Source organism: Oncorhynchus masou, chromosome 30, assembly GCF_036934945.1.
Source record: "Oncorhynchus masou masou isolate Uvic2021 chromosome 30, UVic_Omas_1.1, whole genome shotgun sequence".
In the NCBI taxonomy this organism is placed as follows: Eukaryota; Metazoa; Chordata; class Actinopteri; order Salmoniformes; family Salmonidae; genus Oncorhynchus; species Oncorhynchus masou.
The window spans coordinates 37,699,489-37,718,949 of NC_088241.1; the positions used below are offsets into that span (position 1 = coordinate 37,699,489).

At 43.3% G+C, this 19,461-nt stretch overlaps 1 protein-coding gene across 2 annotated transcripts in view; it reads right to left on the reverse strand.

The window, feature by feature from the left end:
- Positions 1-4,747: 4,747 nt before the first annotated feature.
- Positions 4,748-19,461, reverse strand: part of LOC135522607 (phenylalanine--tRNA ligase, mitochondrial-like) — a 125,124-nt gene continuing 110,410 nt past the window's right edge. For both annotated transcript variants that reach the window (XM_064949034.1, XM_064949033.1), the window contains exon 8: positions 4,748-5,729. In XM_064949034.1, the coding sequence (XP_064805106.1) occupies positions 5,591-5,729 (139 nt within the window). In that variant the 3' untranslated portion in view covers positions 4,748-5,590. The remainder of the gene's footprint in view (positions 5,730-19,461) is intronic.

The following is a 19,461-nucleotide window of genomic DNA, read 5'->3' on the forward strand; positions in this document are numbered from 1 at the left end:
TGGTTCATCCTTGGGAGCAATTTCCAAATGCCTGAAGGTACTACATTCATCTGTACAAACAATAGTATGCAAGTATAAACACAATAGGACCACGCAGCTGTCATACAGCCCAGGAAGGAGACGAGGTTCTGTCTCCTAGAGATGAACGTATTTTGGTGAAAAGTGCAAATCAATCTCAGAACAACAGCAAAGGACTTTTGAAGATGCTGGAGGAAACAGGTACAAAAGTGTCTATATCCACAGTAAAACGAGTCCTATATCGACATAACCTGAAAGGCCACTCAGGAAGGAAGAAGCCACTGCTCCAAAACCGCCATAAAAAAGCCAGACTACGGTTTGCAACTGCACATGGGGACAAAGATCATACTTTTTGGAGAAATGTCCTTTGGTCCGATGAAACAAAAATACAACTGTTTGGCCATAATGACCAACGTTATGTTTGGAGGAAAAAAAGGGGGAGGCTTGCAAACCGAAGAACACCATCCTAACCGTGAAGCACGGGGGTGGCAGCATCATGTTGTGGGGGTGCTTTACTGCAGGAGGGACTGGTGCACTTCACAAAATACATGGTATCATGACGAAGGAAAATTATTTGGATATATTGAAGCAACATCTCAAGACATCAGTCAGGAAGTTAAAGCTTGGTCGCAAATGGGTCTTCCAAATGGACATTGACCCCAAGCATACTTTCAAAGTTGTGGCAAAATGGCTTAAGGACAACAAAGTCAAGATATTGGAGTGGCCATCACAAAGCCCCGACCTCAATCATATGGAAAATATGTGGGCAGAACTGAAAAAGCATGTGCAAGCAAGGAGGCCTGCAAACCTGACTCAGTTACACCAGCTCTGTCAGGAGGAATGGGACAAAATTTACCCATCCTATTGTGAGCAGCTTGTGGAAGGCTATCGAAACGTTTGACCCAAGTTAAACAATTTAAAGGCAATATTACCAAATACTAATTGACTGTATGTCAGCTAAATATATTTGGCTAAGGTGTATGTACATTTCCTTCTTCAACTGTATGTATATAGTCTTAATTCATTCCTACTTAGATTTGTGTGTATTGGGAATATGTTGTGTAATTTGTTAGATATTACTGCACTGTCAGAACTAGAAGCACAAGCATTTCACTGCACCCGCAATAACATCTGCTAAACACATGTATGTGACCAATAACATTTGATTTGATTTACTGATTTAAGTAACAACCTGATTTAAGTAAAGTCACTACCTGGTAAATAGCGGGCTTTAAAATAATGGGTTATTGAAATATCTATAAAACAGTACTGTCCGCAGGATACCTACCACAGACTATTTACTATTTACCACTGATAAATCCACGATAATTGAGAATTTCAATAAGCATTTTTCTACGGCTGGCCATGCTTTCCACCTTGCTACCCCTACACCGGTCAACTGCCCTGCACTCCCCACAGCAACTTGCCCAAGCCTCCCCGATTTCTCCTTCACCCAAATCCAGATAGCTGATGTTCTGAAAAAGCTGCAAAATCTGGACCCCTACAAATCAGCTGGGCTAGACAATCTGGACCCTCTCTTTCTAAAATGACCTGACGAAATTGTCGCAACACCTTTCACTTGCCTGTTCAACCTCTCTTTCATATCAGTCTGAGATTCCCAAAGATTGGAGAGCTGCCGCATACACTCAAAAAGTGTATGTTTTGAGTAAAACAAGCCTATATTTTGGGTTCTGATGGAGTATGGCAGTTGAACTAAGTTCATGAGGCATTTATAATTTACATTCTTCAAGAATCAACAGTTATACATCATTCATTTAAAAGTTGTTTTTTTTTTACCAATCATAGATTGCCCCTTCATGGAATGACACAGTCCACTTTTTATTTTGGAATTCATGCAGGACATTCTTCAGATGACTTCCCGAAAGAAATCAGTGGCAATTAAAAGTACATGTCACAATATGTCGATAAGCTCCCCCATGAAATCCTGTCATCATAAACTACTGATTTCTGCCTTTGCCCAGAGGCAGTTACGCACCGCATTATATCTCAGTCTTTTCCCTAAAGAAAACGATAGATAGTTGTTTACTGTTTTGCCCATCCCCCCAAGCTAATTTCCCCCAATTGATCTGGGCCCTTGTCAGTGGAGTTTGTCTGGGTCTGGGGGTGCTATTGATCTAGCCTGCACCACCACCACACTCAGAGGAAACTAGCAATTGAAGACTATTTCCAAAATGCTCTATCTACTCATTTTTCACATTTTTTCATCAGACATTTTTGCTTATGGGAACCTTCACGTGTGTATAAAATGTTACTGTTATCAGAAAAGCAATTCAATATTAGGAAACTGTTCTTAATGTTTTCTAAAATCTGTGTATATCCACTGTTTAGCTGGAATGGAATGTTTGAATCCTGTATATTTTACTGTGATAGGCACAGACCATTATTCCTTCTCCACTAAACTTTACTATGCATTCGGCGAGGTAGCGTTCTCCTTGGCATCCGCCAAATCCAGATTCGTCCGGACTGCCAGATGGTGAAATGTGATTCATCACTCCAGAGAAGGCATTTCTGCTGCTCCAGATGCTTGGCATTGTGCATGGTGACCTTAAGCTTGTGTGTAGCTGCTCGGCCATGGAAACCCATTTTATGAAGCTCCCGACGAACAGTTCTTGTGGTGACGCTGCTTCCAAAGGCAGTTTGGAACTTGGTGGTGAGTGTTGCAACCGAGGACAGACAATTTTTATGCGCTTCAGCACTTGGCAGTCACGTTCTGTGTACTTGTGTGGCCTACCACTTCGTAGCTGAGCCATTGTTCCTTCTAGACGTTTCCACTTCACAATAACAGCACTTACAGTTGAACGGAGCAGCACTACTTGGGTAGAAATTTGAAGAACTGACTTGTTGGAAAGGTGGCATTCTATGACAGTGGCACGTTGAAAGGCACTGAGCTCTTCAGTAAGGCCCTTCTACTGCCAATGTTTGTCTATGGAGATTGCATGGCTGTGTGCTCAATTTTATACACAACAGGTTTGGCTGAAAAAGCCGAATCCACTAATTTGAAGGGGTGTCCATATACTTTTGTATATATAGTGTGATTGTCTCACCTCACTATCTTAAGATGAATGCACTTTCTGTAAGTTGCTTTGGATAAGAGCATCTGCTAAATGACTGAAATGTCAAATTGACATGTTTTACATACAGATCACATATTACTGTATTGAATAATTTAACAACTTTACAAAAAATGTTGTTGTTTGTTATATGTTATATTTGACAGTGTAAAACCTAGCAGTACTGCTTATTTCTATGAGAGTGAGGCGGATATAAAACATTTAAGAAAACAACATGATTATTGTTTCTCTGAAATGAAACCATCAAATGACAAATTTTAAACAAATAAATATCTGTCATTGAACAACCCCATGCAATGATTAGATAGTGAAAAACACACCAATCTCTTTCATAATTTCTTTAAAACAAAATATAACCTGAAAATAGATATATAGCTTTTTGGAATGAAACATTGCAATTTAGCTAATTAGCAACTTTGCAACTACTTACTACATTTTAGCTACTTAGCATGTTAGCTGACCCTTACCCTAATTCCTAATCCTAACCTTAACCCCCAACCTTAACCCCTAGCTGAGCTAATGTTAGCCACCTAGCTAAAGTTAGTCACAACAAAATGAAATTCGTAACATATCATACAAAGTGGATGATGGGACATCCACAAATTAACTACATACCATACGGAATGTTACATATCATACTAAAATGGAGGGAGCCACTCATCACGTCACAATTTAATTTTCTCTGTTCCTCTCCAGCCAATTCAAAAGAAAAGCAAACAGAAACATTGTCATAAAGAACGGGCCCTTTCTTTGACAGCTCTATTCTGTTGGGTCAGTTTGTCAATCTAGTGCTCTGTATACCCAACGGCAGCAGTGAAACAAGAGAATCCCGAGGATTCTATTGACAAGAGATTGGAGCCAGGGGCTGATGAAGTGTTAATGTTTCTAATGACTTCTTAATGAAGAGGCTTTACAGCACATCAAATAAATATGGGACACAGTCTCATCTGGTATTCACACAGGTTCTTCCAGTCATAAATAGAATAGCGGGCGTAATAGACCGAGTGCAAATGCATAAATACTCTGTTAACAAGACTGATGAGGGCAGAGGTTGGTCCAAAAACCTTGGTGCTCAATCTGCGGTATAACATCATTACTGCAACTCCTCAAATATATGTGTGTGCTCTGCTCAGAAAGAACGATCGCCAGGACTTTAACCAAACGTCACGGTTGATTTGAAATCACCTGTTACGCAAAAGGACATAAAGAACACTCTTTGTACTTTCACCCAGCACTGAGACAATAGTGGGTTTTATTACAATGCTTCTCAGGTAGTGTACCAACACATCCCCTCCTCACTCCTAATAACACATCTTTTGTGAAAATATTACAAATACAAATGTCGATTGAATCATCAACAGGACTGTATTGTGTTTGTTCGTCGGCCTCTCTCGCCAGGCTGGTAAGAAGCCAATGGCATGTAAGGCTTTCCGTGACGTCCATATTAAATCAAACACATTCCACCTCTGGTGATGCGACGCGACGCTGTGAATTGTCTTATTTAAGAGCATCAGCCACTTCACATGAAAGGTTCCTGGAGGCTCTAATGATAAGAGTTGCTTGGTACTGAGGTGGAGTAGAGCCTAGAGTGGATGTGTCGCTTTGTTCAGAAGAATCATTGAATATAAACAATGTCACATAGCCGACACTTTTATTCAAAGAAATGTACAGTACAATGAGAGCATCCATTTTTATTATGTGATCAATGCAGGAATTGAACTACCTTGGCATTGCTAGAGCAGTGCTCTTACAAACTCTACCACTATCTAACAGTCACATTGAAGGACACTTTCAAGGAGGTCTAGTTGTTACCTATAGTCTCGTACCACACCTCTCCTCAGGGACAGCCATCCGTTCCATGTATTTTAACTAACTAACTAACTAACTAACTAACTAACTACACCTGATTCAACTTGACAACTAATGATCAAGCCCTTGACTACTTGAATCAGGTGAGTTAGCTCAGGGCTACAGCAGGAAAATAGTCTTGCAGCAACAGGAAATATGAATTATTATGGTGATTATAATTTCTGGACCTTTCCGTTAGGGGTTTATACATTTTTCGTTGGGGCAAATCAAGTCTGACATTTTAAAGTGGAAATTAAAAACTTCAGAAAAGTTTTTAAACTTTGAATACACTACAAAATTCTCAACAACAAAAGGGTAATCAAATTAAGATCCTACGTCTGTAGGTACTACAACCACTTGCATTATTGTTGTACTACCAAGAGGAACCCCAGGAATGGTCCGTAGGATTCCCCTCGTGTCTCTATGAGAGCCGAGAATAGAGTCAGCCGAAGTCCGTCCGCTTGAAATGTGTAAGTCATGGTTATGTTCAGAAGGACACACAGTGACAAAATTATTGCAAAAGGGAAATTTGAGTTTGGGTAGTGCTTTTCCATTTTGCAAGGTTTTAAACCGATTTTTCCTGTTTACCGCCTACTGAGCATGAACCAGGGTAGGGTGCGGCGGAGGGGGTCTCAGTACCTCCCCTTCACGCCCAGTTCCTGCTCGGCGGTGTGCTCGATGGCGGCGTGGAGAACACGCACCTCCTCCTGGGTCAGGGTCCTCTCCATGTGGCGGTAGGTGATGCGGTAACAGTGGCTGTGCTTCTGCGTCCTGTGGGGAGAGAAGAAGAGAGACAGGGGTTAGGAGGACCGAGAGGGATCAAAAGAGGGTGCTGGTCACAATGGATTTAAAAAAAGAAAAAGAAATGTCCCTTTTTCATGACCCGGTCTTTCAAAGATAATTCGCAAAAATCCAAATAACTTCACAGATCTTCATTGTAAAGGGTTAAATACTGTTTCCCATGCTTGTTCAATGAATCATAAACAATTAATGAACATGCACCTGTGGAACGGGTGTTAATACCCTAACAGCTTACAGATGGTAGGTAATTAAGGTCACAGTTATGAAAATTTAGGACACGAAAGAAGCCTTTTTACTGACTCTGAAAAACACCAAAAGAAAGATGCCCAGGATCCCTGCTCATCTGTGTGAACGTGCCTTAGGCATGCTGCAAGGAGGTATGAGGACTGCAGATGTGGCCAGGGAAATAAATTGCAATGTCCATACTGTGAGACGCCCAAGACAGCGCTACAGGGAGACAGGACGGACAGCTGATTATTCTCACAGTGGCAGACCACGTGTAACAACACCTGCACAGAATCGATACATCTGAACATCACACCTGTGGGAAAGGTATAGGATGGCAACGACAACTGCCCTAGTTACACCAGGAACGCACAATCCCTCCATCAGTGCTCAGACTGTCCGTAACAGGCTGAGAGAGGCTGGTCTGAGGGATTGTAGGCCTGTTGTAAGGTAGGTCCTCACCATACATCACCAGCAACAACGTCGCCTATGAGCACAAACCCACTGTCGCTGGACCAGACAGGAGTGGCAAAAAGTGCTTTTTACTGATAAGTCGCAGTTTTGTCTCACCAGGGGTGATGGTCGGATTCGCATTTACCGTCGAAGGAATGAGCGTTACACCGAGGCCTGTGATCTGGAGCGGGATCGACTTGGAGGTGGAGGGTCCGTCATGGTCTGGGGCGGTGTGTCACAGCATCACCGGACTGAGCTTGTTGTCATTGCAGACAATCTCAACGCTGGGCATGACAGGGAAGACATCCTCCTCTCTCATGTGGTACCCTTCCTGCAGACTCATCCTGACATGACCCTCCAGCATGACAATGTCACCAGCCAAACTGCTCATTCTGTGCGTGATTTCCTGCAAGACAAGAATGTCAGTGTTCTGCCATGGCCAGCCAAGAGCCCGGATCTCAATCCCATTGAGCACGTCTGGGACCTGTTGTGTCGGAGGGTGAGGGCTAGGGCCATTCCCCCCAGAAATATCCGGGAACTTGCAGGTGCCTTGGTGGAAGTGTGGGGTAACATCTCACAGGAAGAATGGGCAAATCTGATGCAGTCCATGAGGAGGAGATGCACTGCAGTACTTAATGCAGCTGGTGGCTACACCAGATACTAACTGTTACTTTGATTTTGACCCCCCTTTGTTCAGGGACACATTATTCCATTTCTGTTAGTCACATGTCTGTGGAACTTGTTCAGTTTATGTCTCAGTTGTTGAATCTTATTATGTTCATACAAATATTTACACATGTTAAGTTTGCTGAAAATAAACACAGTTGACAGTGAGAGGACGTTTATATTTTTGGAGACTAATGAACACAAAAGGTATGTATGACCTCTCTAGTGAGATCCACATGGGCAATCCCAATTAGATCAGACAATATTCATGTTGTCTACAATATTTGTCACATCCCTCCATTCCTAAGGGATATAGAAAGACATTAGGCGAGATATTAGAGCCTACAGTAGTCAAGATAATGGATTATGCATGCACACACCCAAACGCACGTGCCCACACACGCACACATAGTCCCTGTCTCTCTAGGGGACAGTAATGAGGATCTTCAAAGTACAGCGAAGGATGAACATGCACAACGGTAGTATCCGCCACATAAAGCAGTTCGAAAGCTAAGCGTGGCCCTTTTGTCATCTCCATATTGCGGTGCTCATTGAAACCAACGGCTGAGATTTGTATTGTGCCACAAAGCACCTGGCTAAGACAAAATGTCTGAGAGAAGACTTGTGAAAGACAGAGCCTTGGGATTCCATAGCCCAAACCCCATGGGATCCCTGATAAAATCAAAGTCGGCTTCATACCAGCAGACTCCCACTGTCAGGGGGACACATCTGGTGTCTACTGTTGCAGAGATAATAATTCAAACAAGAGAAGTGGTGACAAAAATCACGCAGCGGTATTAGTTCCGCAAACACTGAGGCAGGCTGTGGCGACTGACATCAGAAAGTGTCGACTGTGTTCTGATAACTCCTAATTTCAAGCACATTCCTCACCGGTCCTATTTTCTGTATACACATCACAATATGGGGGTGCATTTTTATAAAACAGTGCAGACGGCTGCTGCAAATGACTGGGAAAACAGAGGCGAACTGTTTTCCCTGACAATGGAGATATCCACCGGAAATGAGAAGCCGCAATTACGACGAGGCGGTGGCGACGCTCAGGCCGAGTTTAGCCACGTTTAATCAGGAAATCCTTTAGGGCCATAAATGGGAGCTCCGCTCTTGCCTTTCATTTCTCTCCAGCTCCGGTAGACAGGAGAATAGATTACATTTCTCCAGCTTTACAGTGTTCTATATGGTGGCGGGGGCTGTGCCATAGGTGTCGGTTTCTTCCCTCCTCTACTCTCTGAAAGGGCAACCTTGTTTTACAGAAAACCACTACTCGTGGGCTGCCACGCTAAGAATAGCTGCAGCCCAGCCCGAGAAAGTGTGATCTCTGGGTAACCTTGTCGGGAGGTGACTGACAGATGAGAAAATATAATTTAGAGCGCATGGCGTGGAAAGAGATAATTGGTTTATTGGACCGACATCCTCGTTAAAGAGAAAAAAAGAGGAGAAAATAAAAATCACACTCTCAGTTAGAGAGCTATTGTGCGCAGCTTCGTAAATACCAGCCCTGACAAATTTATTCCACCACTGATTGCAAATGGGACATTGCATGGCGCTCACACGCAGCTATGTCATTCTATACTTTTTGGGGACCAATCAAAATCCTATTTTCCCTTACTCTTAACCCTAAACCTAACCTTAACTCCACGCCCCCCCCCCCACTACAGCCAAAACCAGCTAATGAGAAAAATGTTTTTTTGAACTTGCACAATGTTCTTCTCTGTATGACAATACATACTGTAGACATGCCAATGATGAGCTAATGGAATTTGCTCCTAACCAGAACTGTGTATTAATGAATAGAGTGCAGACCATAACTATCTGTACAGGAGGGGAGGGGACATTTTCTGAGGCGATTCCGACTTGATAATGGAGAAATTAATTATTCAACGTCCGAGCCCATCAAAAATAATCAATGATTGGCCATGACACCCCGTTAGAAATGGCATTTGTTGTCTCCATTGTCTCCATCCACAGCAGTTGGTTCATGCATAGCTTCCCTCGTTTCCCTCTCTCTCTCTCTCTCTCTCTCTCTCTCTCTCTCCCCACTCCTCCCCCGTCTGTCTTAGCAAAAAGAGTATCTGACATTTCCGCAGAACGCACAGTTGTTCAATAATTCAGTGCGCAGAAGAAGAACAGTGATCCAAACACAAAAAACAATCACTATTTATTGTAGAAGTCTCCATTTTATTGCCCTGCAGAATTTGGTTTACATTCAGCCAGTCGGCTGTTGGTTATTCACACTGGCTTCTTCCAAAGGGACAAAAATAGAGCTGTCCAGGAGCATAGAGGATTTGGCCTCCAAGGCCGGCAGGGCAGATGTGAGAAAACTATCTAACAAAGATAAGGGTGCTGTAATCGGGAATGTACAGGATGTTCAGAAAGAGTTATGTCGTGAAGCAAAGCGAGCTTTGTTGTGGCGGGACAATCGAGTCAGACAGCTGACAACGTCAAAACAAAATGTTGAATAAAATGTGTGGTCAAACAAATACAGTTCTCCTGACACATGTTGTGATTTTGTTGATTACATGTTGTGTACCTCTCCAGGCCACACTTTTCAGGAGTGAGTAGACCTATTTTCAGTGAGTGAAGAGGGTATCCAACAGACCGCTTCACAAAACTGGTTGTGATGTGGTTGTAATCATGACCTCATTATAACCTATTTGGTAAAGGGCTAGGACTTGTTGTGTATCTACAGTCACGAGTGACGGAGCAATGAGATCAGTGATGCTTAGGGGGATGTTTGGAGGAGTTGGACTGGGAGATGGGTCAGTGGCTGGCTGAGGGAAGAGAAGCTGAGAGGAGGAGAGAAGCCCAACACACAGGAAGCAGGAAGTCCACTCTAATAGGTCCCAGTCAGAGAGAAGACTGCTTAGCCTGGGACACTTTCTCTCTCTCACTTTGTCTTTTATGCTCTCCAACACTGACTGACTGACAGACTGTTTGACTGACACACACACACTGCTCCAACATAGACCCGGTGCCAGGATAAAGTGACTAAGGGGGCAGTTGAAATTGGCGTGGGGGATACATTTTTGGGGGTTCTTGCATTGGAATTATATTGAATTCTGCTTATATAATCACGCTATACCAATATAAACAAAGTTCAAATACCGAGACTCCAAGATCATTGAGGGCTTTTAAAATCTGTAGCTTTTCTCTGCTGCGCTGTATTAGCATAATGGACAGCGCGCTACAGCTAGGCGGTTTGGGTAATGAATATAGGCTACAAACAGCCTACGTGAATCTAGCCGTACACACAACTATCTTACCAAAATAATGCAAATCAAATGCTAAATGTAGTAACCTAGTTATTCATGCATGCAAACAAAAATACTGAATAGCAGTTTGGCTTAGATAACCAGCACAACTGAATGCGAATAAACGCAACAGAACAAAACAGTGGTACCAAGTAGGGCCTAGGGTTCTTTCATTGGAATTATATTGAATTCTGCTTATATCAGGTTATACCATAATAAACACAAACGTTTAAAAAAATGCTTTTGACCAAGAATTTACAGGATCAACGGCACAAAATCTCACTGCGCTCCATCAGCACCATGGACAACACCCTGCATACTAAAGCCAGATTTTGATAAAAACTAACCAGCTAGATAGTGGTGGTGCATCAGTGCCACTGGCACTGCACTGTGCCCAAATGGCTTCAAAATTGCTGTCGCACCTCAGCACCACATTGACTCCAGTGTAAAGATCCGTTGCTTTTGCCTGGAGTAATTTGTTTGGAGGATCGAGAAGACTGACGATTCTGTGCATTTATTTTGTATTTATTTCACCTTTATTTTACCAGGTAGGCTAGTTGAGAACAAGTTCTCATTTACAACTGCGACCTGACCAAGATAAAGCAAAGCAGTGAGACAGAAACAACACAGAGTTACACATGGAATAAACAAGAGTACAGTCAACAACACAGAAAAAAGTCTATAGTCTATATACAGTGTGTGCAAATGGCATGAGGTGGTAAGGCAATAAATAGGCCATAGTAGCAAAGTAATTACAATTTAGCAGATTAACACTGGAGTGATAAATGAGCAGATGATGATGAGCAGATGATGGTGTGTAAGTAGTGACACTGGTGTGCAAAAGAGCAGCAAAGTAAATACAAACAATATGGGGGTGAGGTAGGTAGATTGGGTGTGCTATTTACAGATGGACTATGTACAGCTGCAAGAGACCGGTTAGCTGCTCAGATAGCTGATGTTTAAAGTTAGTGAGGGAAATGAAAGTCTCCAGCTTCAGCGATTTTTGCAATTTGTTCCAGTCACTGGCAGCAGAAAACTGGAAGGAAAGGCGGCCAAAGGGGGTTTTGGCTTTGGGGATGACCAGTGAGATATACCTGCTGGAGCACGTGCTACGGGTGGGTGTTGTTATTCTGACCAGTGAGTTGAGAAAAGGCGGAGCTTTAGCATAGCCTTATAGATGACCTGGAGCCAGTGGGTCTGGCGACGAATATGTAGTGAGGGCCAGCTGACTAGAGCATACAGTTCGCAGTGGTGGGTGGTATAAGGCGCTTCGGTAACTAGTGTTGTATGGCATTGAAGCTCATTTGGAGGTTAGTTAACACAGTATCCAAAGAAGGGCCAGATGTATACAGAATGGCGTCGCTTGCGCAGAGGTGGATCAGGGAATCACCCGAAGCAAGAGCGACATCTTTGATATATACAGAGAAAAATGTCGCCGCGAGAATTGAACCCTGTGGTACCACCATAGAGACTGCCAGAGGTCCGGACAACATGCCCTCCGATTTGACACACTGAACTGTGTCTGAGAAGTAGTTGGTGAACCAGGCGAGGCAGTCATTTGAGAAACAAAGGCTATTGAGTCTGCCGATAAGAATACGGTGATTGACAGAGTCGAAAGCCTTGGCCAAGTCGATGAAGACGGCTGCACAGTACTGTCTTTTATCAATGGCGGTTATGATATCGTTTAGTACCTCGTGTGTGGCTGAGGTGCACCAGTGAACAGCTCAGAAACCGGATTGCACAGCAGAGAAGGTATGGTGGGATTCGAAATGGTCAGTGATCTGTTTATTAACTTGGCTTTCAAAGACTAGATTGGTGGCTGTAAACTTAAAGCCGGGGTCCGTCACTGCCTTCAGCAACCCTGTAGCCTCGAGTCTTACTTCTGTGTTGTAGGAACTTGTGTTTTTTCCCTTTTTTATGGAAACCCAAAAGGAGTTATTCCCGCCCGCCCAGTGGCTTTCCATAGCCCCCTGAACACCGCCAAAGTTTACATGACAGGTTGGCGTAAAATAAATCAGTATCTCCGCTCTGCTGTGTCATCCTGTCAATCAGTTCAACTTTTTAGCAAAGGACAAATCTAAAAACTGAGGGAGCAAAAGTTTGAACTTAGCCCCCTAAATTCCTTTTAATCCCCTCGTGTAGCCGGGTAACACCTATATGAGAATGCTGTTCATTGACCACAGTTCAGCATTCAACACTATTCTCTCCTAGCTCAACACCAAGCTCAGAGCCCTGGGTCTGTACAACACCCTCTGCAAAAGGATCCCGGACTTCCTGATGGGCAGACTATAGGCTGTGGGAATTGGCAGCAACACCTCCTCCACACAGGCTCCTAAAACAGCCCCCCCCCCCAGGGGTGTGTCCTCAGCCCTTTGCTGTACTACCTGTTCACCCAGGACTGCTTGGTTTTGCACGACAACAACTCCATCAAGTTTGCTGACAATACCACGGTTGTATGCCTAATAACAAACAACGACGAGTCAGCCTATAGGGAGGGGAAATGGGGTACATCTAATCAGTTGTACAACTGAATGCCTTCAACTGAAATGTGTTTTCCGCATTTAACCCAACCCCTCTGAGTCAGAGAGGTGCGGGGGCCTGCCTTAATCGACATCCACATCTTCAGCGCCCGGGAACAGTAGGTTAACTACCTTGATCAAGGGCAGAACGACAGATTTGTACCTTGTCAGCTCTGGGATTCGATCCAGCAAACTTTCGGTTACTGGTCCAACGCTCTAACCACTAGGTGGTAAGTGAATTGGCATTGTGGTGCTAGTACAACAACCACTCCCTCAACATCAAAAAAACAAGAAGCAGAGGACTTCAAGAAGCAGATGCAACATGCCCCGATCCACATCAACGGAACTGCAGTAGAGTCAGCTGTTTTTAGTTCCTCGGCATCCACGTCACCGAGGACTTGACATGGACCAACTTGTCAAGAGAACGCAACAGCACCTCTCTACATCCTAAGGCGGCTGACGAAATTCGGCATGCCACCCAGGGTCCCCAGACTCCTTAACACGAACTGGACTGATCACATGCTCTGATTCTCTGCACCTTAACACACATGCAGTCACTCACGCACGTACACACCCACACAGACATACAAACATTCACACACACATTCCAACTGCTGCTACCAGACTCTTATTATGATCGCTAAATACTGCACAATAGAAACACTACAAAACACACGTAAATATTGGACTGTAAATTGTATTCCAGTCCAATATATTATACTTACTCTAAAAAGTCTATTCTAATGAGCCATTCACTTTGTTTGTATTCTTATATTTTATTATTTCTTTCTTTCGAGAAGGAACCTGCAAGTAAGCATTTTGTTGGATGGTGTATACCATTGTAAACCCATACAAAGGACTAATAAAAATAAAACTTGAAAACACACACACACACACACACACACACACACACACACACACACACACACACAGACAGGTTACAAAGCATGTAGAGGTCTATCATTTTTTATCATAGGTACACTTCAACTGTGAGAGACGGAATCTAAAACATAAATCCAGAAAATCAAATATACTGTACAGCTATTCAAATTGAGAGCACAGACAAGTTGATTTCCCACCTCCAAACAATTTGTATTTGTTTTAATGTGATTGCAAGTCATCTCATACTAAACATCCTATATTTTCAAGTAATTAATCTAGTCAGGATGGACGTTATCTTATACGCACCAAAGTAATTGAGAAACAATCTGAGTAATTGCAGTCCACAGGAATCTGAACATCCTCTGCATTTGCATACATTTCCATGAATTAATTTGTCATTTCAGTTAGTATTTTTTTCTTAACGCTTTCTTTTCTTTTCTCTTCTCTCCTTGATACTTATGTAACTGGAGGGATACATCTAAGCCATCCTACATTTACCTGTCACAAGTCTTATAAAAAGCATTGATTTTCATGTGGTGCTTGTTGCTTCAGGCCAGGGGATGGGCAGCGAAAAGATGAGTGTAGCGTTTCATTCATGAGAGGGAAACGGAGGAAGGCTGCTTGCTGGGACAACCCCCCCCCCCCCCCGATGGCTGGCATTCAAGATGAGATTCAAGATGAGATTCTGAGAGGAGAGAGGAGCAGACCAGGGACTCTCTCCATGCCATGCTAATGATGCCAAGCAGTAACCAACAAGGCACTGGGATAGTAAAGCGATGCTGGTTCAGGTTTTTTGCACCACTAAAGTGTTTAGGCTTCCTTTGCTTCCTCTGAGATCCTCTGGTATAACACATTGACCAAATATGATAGCAATTAGAGGGTATAGGAGTTGCTACACTGGATAGTGGAAAACGCCTCGGCCGTTCAAGAGAAAATCGCTATTTCTTTTCACTTCAATGACAGGCTCTCCAAGACAGATACTGCTTTGTCATTCACAAATTATGGTTTTGCAATCCAACAAGGTTTTTCATTGTTAAAGGCTGAGGGGGTAGTTCTGACATTGTTGAGGGCTGTCTTCTTGTCTTGGTTGTGAGAGTGAATAAGCGTTGCTATCTATAGTCACACACATAGCCACCCCAATAGTACATGCGATTTCCAAACTAGTGATTTACTGAATAAAAGAGATGACATCACAGTCTGGAAAAGAACACACAAAACTCATAAATTAATTAGACCCAACAGACAGGTAGGGTTACAAAACAACTCGTCTTTGTCTGATGGCAATGCAACAGTTAGTACATTCATCTTAAGATAGCTAGGTGAGATATCACAGTCATAATAAGTACATCCCCAGTAAGGAAGTTATCAGAAATGTCAATGCTAGTAGGAAAATGTAACTGCAAGATATTATTTGTATTATTATTATTTGTTTTTGGAAGGGAGGGCAGGGATTCTGCTGTTCTAGCATCAGGGGGAAGCTGGTTCCACCATTGGGGTGCCAGGAGAGAGAAGAGCTTTGACTGGGCTGAGTGGAGGCTGACCTCCCGTAAGGTTGGGACAGACAAAAGACCAGACGAGGCAGAACAGAGTGCTTGGGTTGGAATGTAGGGTTTTAGCATAGCCTGAAAGTATGGAGGGGCAGTTCCATTTGGTGTGCCGTAGGCAAGTACCATGGTCTTGCAGTGGACGCGAGCTTCAACTGAACGTCAATGGAATGTACGGAGGAGCGGGTTGACACGTGAACTTGGGAAGGTTGAAGAAAGGTCATACTCTACGGATGTTGTAGAGCATGAACCTGCAAGAGCGACTCACTGTTTTGATGTTTGTAGAGAACGACAGGGTGTTGTCCAGGGTCACGCCAAGGTTATTTGCACTCTGGCAGGGGCCACCGTGGAGTTTGTCTTGAAGCCGGGAGGCCTTCCATGGGAGGAAGAACAGCAACGTTGTGTCGAGGTTGTGGTTGAGGTGGTGGGCTGACATCCAAGCTTAGATACCATATCTGTCAGGCACGCAGAGATGCGTGCCACGACCTGGACGTCAGATGGGGAGGGAATGACAAAAGTAGTTGAGTGCCATCTGCATAGCAATGACAGGAGAGACCATGAGAGGATATGACGGAGCCGAGTGACTTGGTGGATAGAGAAAAGAGGAGAAGGCCTAGAACCGAGCCCTTGGAGACACCAGCAGTAAGAGCATGTGTTGCGGACACAGCTCCTCTCCAAGCCACCTGGTAGGAGCGACCTGCCAGGTAAGATGCAATCCAGGAGTGAGCAGCGCCTGAGACGCCCAGCCCTGAGAGGTTGGAGAGGAGGATCTGATGGTTCACGGTGTCAAAGTAAGCTTTGGCAGAGAAGGAGAGCCTCCGCAACACAGAGGACAGCAGTCTCAGTTGAGGGACCCTTCCTGAAGCCTGACTGTTTAGGATCAAGAAGATCGTTCTGAGAGAGTCAGAGACAGAGACAGCACACTAAGGTGGTCAGAGACAGCACACTGAAGTGTTTTGGAAAGAAAAGAAAGAATGCATACTGGTTTGTAGTTATTGACATCAGAGGAGTAGAGTGTTGGTTTCTTGAGGAGGGGAGCGACTCTGGCCATCTTGAAGTCAGAGGGGACACAGCTAGTGGTCAGGGTTGAGTTGATGAGAGAAGTGAGGAATGGGAGAAGCTCCCCAGAGATAGTCTGGAGAAGTGAAGAGGGGATGAGGTCGAGTGGACAGGTTGCAGATTTTCATCTGGCGAGAAAGGGGAGAAAGAGGTCAAGGCATAGGGTAGTTCTGTGCAAGTGGGACCAGTGAACTCAGTAGACAGTGAATGAGGAGCAGATGTCATCAACAGTTTTTTTTAAAGTGGTTGACAAAGTTGTCCATAGGGAGGGAGGAGGTGGAGGGAGAAGGTGGAAAATAGTTTCCCAGGGTTGGAGGCAGAGGCTTTGAATTTCGAGTGATATAAAGTGGCTCCAGCAGCGGATACAGAAAAAGAGAAGGCAGAGAGTGGAAGGATGATAGGTCCTCCGGAAGTTTAGTTTTTCTCCATTTTCACTCAACTGCAAGGGGAGGGTCAAGCCGGCTGGGAGGAGAAGGGACAGTGGGAATGAAAGGAGGCAGAAAGGGAGGAAAATTTATCAGAAGGGAGAAATTATAGGATAGATGGGGAGAGAGTAGGGAGAGAGAAAGAGTGAAGATTGCGACGGTGCATGACCATCTGGGTAGGGGCTGAGTGGGTAGGGTTTGAGAAGAGAAGAGAAAAGTAGTGATCAGAGACCTGGAGGGGGTTGCAGTGGGATTAGTAGGCAAACGTAGGTAAAGATAGTAGGTAAAGATGAGGTCAAGCGTATTGCCTGCCTTGTGAGTGGGAGGGGGCTGGGTAAGGGTGAGGTCAAAAGAGGACAGAAGGGGAAAGAAAGGTGTAAATAATCAAAGTCCGGTGTCGGGAGGTTGAAGTCACCCAGTATGATGAGTGGTGAGCCATCGTTGGGAAATAATCTTATTAAGGTGTCAAGCTCATTAAGGAACTTTTCAAGGGCACCTGGTGGGTGCATAGGTGACAATGTTAAGTTTGAGAGGACAACTGACAGTGACAGCATGGAATTCAAATGAGAAGAAGTACCATTTAGGAGAAATTAGTATCCCTGTGCCACCACCGTGACGGACAGATGCTCTCGGACTATGAGAGAGCAGCTGGAGTAGCAGTGTTCTCTGTGGTAATCCATACTATGAATGTGCATTGTTGCTATCAGTCTTGCCTTACCTGCATGCCTTTCAAATTGACAATAAAAAAGATTTTGTTAAGCCTTGATGTGTCATACTGTAAATTAAGGTAGGAGGTTTCATCAGAAAATCACCAAGCCTTGACTAAAAAAGTGTTGAAACACTGAATCTCATTTAGACATGAACCAGGCGGAACCACCTGGTGCACCAGTCGCTCACATTCCCTGTTAAGTTCAACAGTATCTCTCCCCTATCTGCACTCATGCCCCAGATCTCCAAGACAATGAGTGAAAAATACACATCCCACATGTCAAATTAATGTGCCTAATTAGAGATAAATAAATAAAGAATGAAAGAGGGAGAGTGAAGCGAGAAAGAAAAAGAGGGAGAGCGACAGATAAAAAAGAGAGGGAGAAAGCGAAAGAGAGAGAGAGAGAGAGAGAGAGAAAGAGATCCTCTCACTATGAGAAGAAGAAACTTTTCAAAGGCCCCAAATTAAAATTCAAGCTCAGAAGTCTCCCGGTGGAACAGCAGCGATTTGAATTATTAAGATCTCTGTCACAAATGAGGGGGAACACATTTTGGTGGTGGGCCCATATAAAGAAGGGGTCCCGTAGCGCCAGGCATGCAAGAGGCTGTATGATTATGATCAACGTTCCATAAATGCATCACTGATTGGAACAGAGGGGTAGTGGATTGACGTCAAAGCTAGCTTAACACTGACAAGGTCTCTGTAGAGGGATACACAATTGAAGATGTTGATGTATTTTCATAAACATGTTTACCTACTCAGCTGATGTACAGTGCCTTCAGAAAGCATTCATACCCCTGGACTTATTCTGCATTTTGTTGTTACAGCCTGCATTAAAAATGAATTAAATATATACTTTTTAAAATTATATTTATATTTCAGACAATACCCTATGATACAGTGAAAACATGTTTTTAGAGATTTCAGCAAATGTGTTAAAAATTCTATACAGAAACATTGCATTTACATAAGTATTCACAGCATTGAGCCAATTCATTTTAGAATCACATTTGGAAGCTTTTACAGCTGTGATTCTTTCTGGGTAAGTCTCTAAGAGCTTTGCACACCTGAATTGTACAATATATTAAAGAAGCAATAACACTGGCCTTCTTTAGACTAGTTGAGTATCTGGCCAGTTTGCTCTGTTCTCAGAACAAGAATAGACTGACAAGATTCAGAAGAAAATTATTTGTTTCTGACCATTTTGATCCTGTAATTGAACCCACAAATGCTGATGCTCCAGATATTCAACTAGTCGAAAGAAGGCCAGTTTTTATTGCTTCTTTAAATCAGGACAACCATTTTCAGCTGTGCTAACATAATTGCAAAAGAGTTTTCTAATAATCAATTAGCCTTTTAAAATTATAAACTTGGATTAGCTAACACAACATGCCATTGGAACACAGGAGTGATGGTGGCTGATAATGGGTCTCTGTATGCCTATGTAGATATTCCATAAAAGACTGTCGTTTCCAGCTACAATAGTCATTTACAACATTAACAATGTCTACACTGTATTTCTGATTAATTCGATGTTATTTTAAATGGACAGAAAATGTGCTTTTCTTTCAAAAACAAGGACATTTCTAAGTGACCCCAAACTTTTGAACGGTAGTGTATATTTTTTTAAATTCTTCTTTTTGATCATAGCTAGACAGCCATTTTCAAGTCAAAACTGTAACTAGGCCACTCAGGAACATTTAATGTCACATCAGTTAGTAATTCAATTGTATATTTGGCCTTGTGTTTTAGGTTATTGTCCTGCTGAAAGGTGAATTTGTCTCCCAGTGTCCCTTGGAAAGCAGACTGAACCAGGTTTAGCTCTATTCCATTTATTTTTATTTAAAAAACTCCCATGCCGATGACAAGCATACCATTACATGATGCTTGAAAATATGAAGAGCGGTACTCAGTGGGGTGTTGTGTTGGATTTGCCCCAAACGTAATGTTT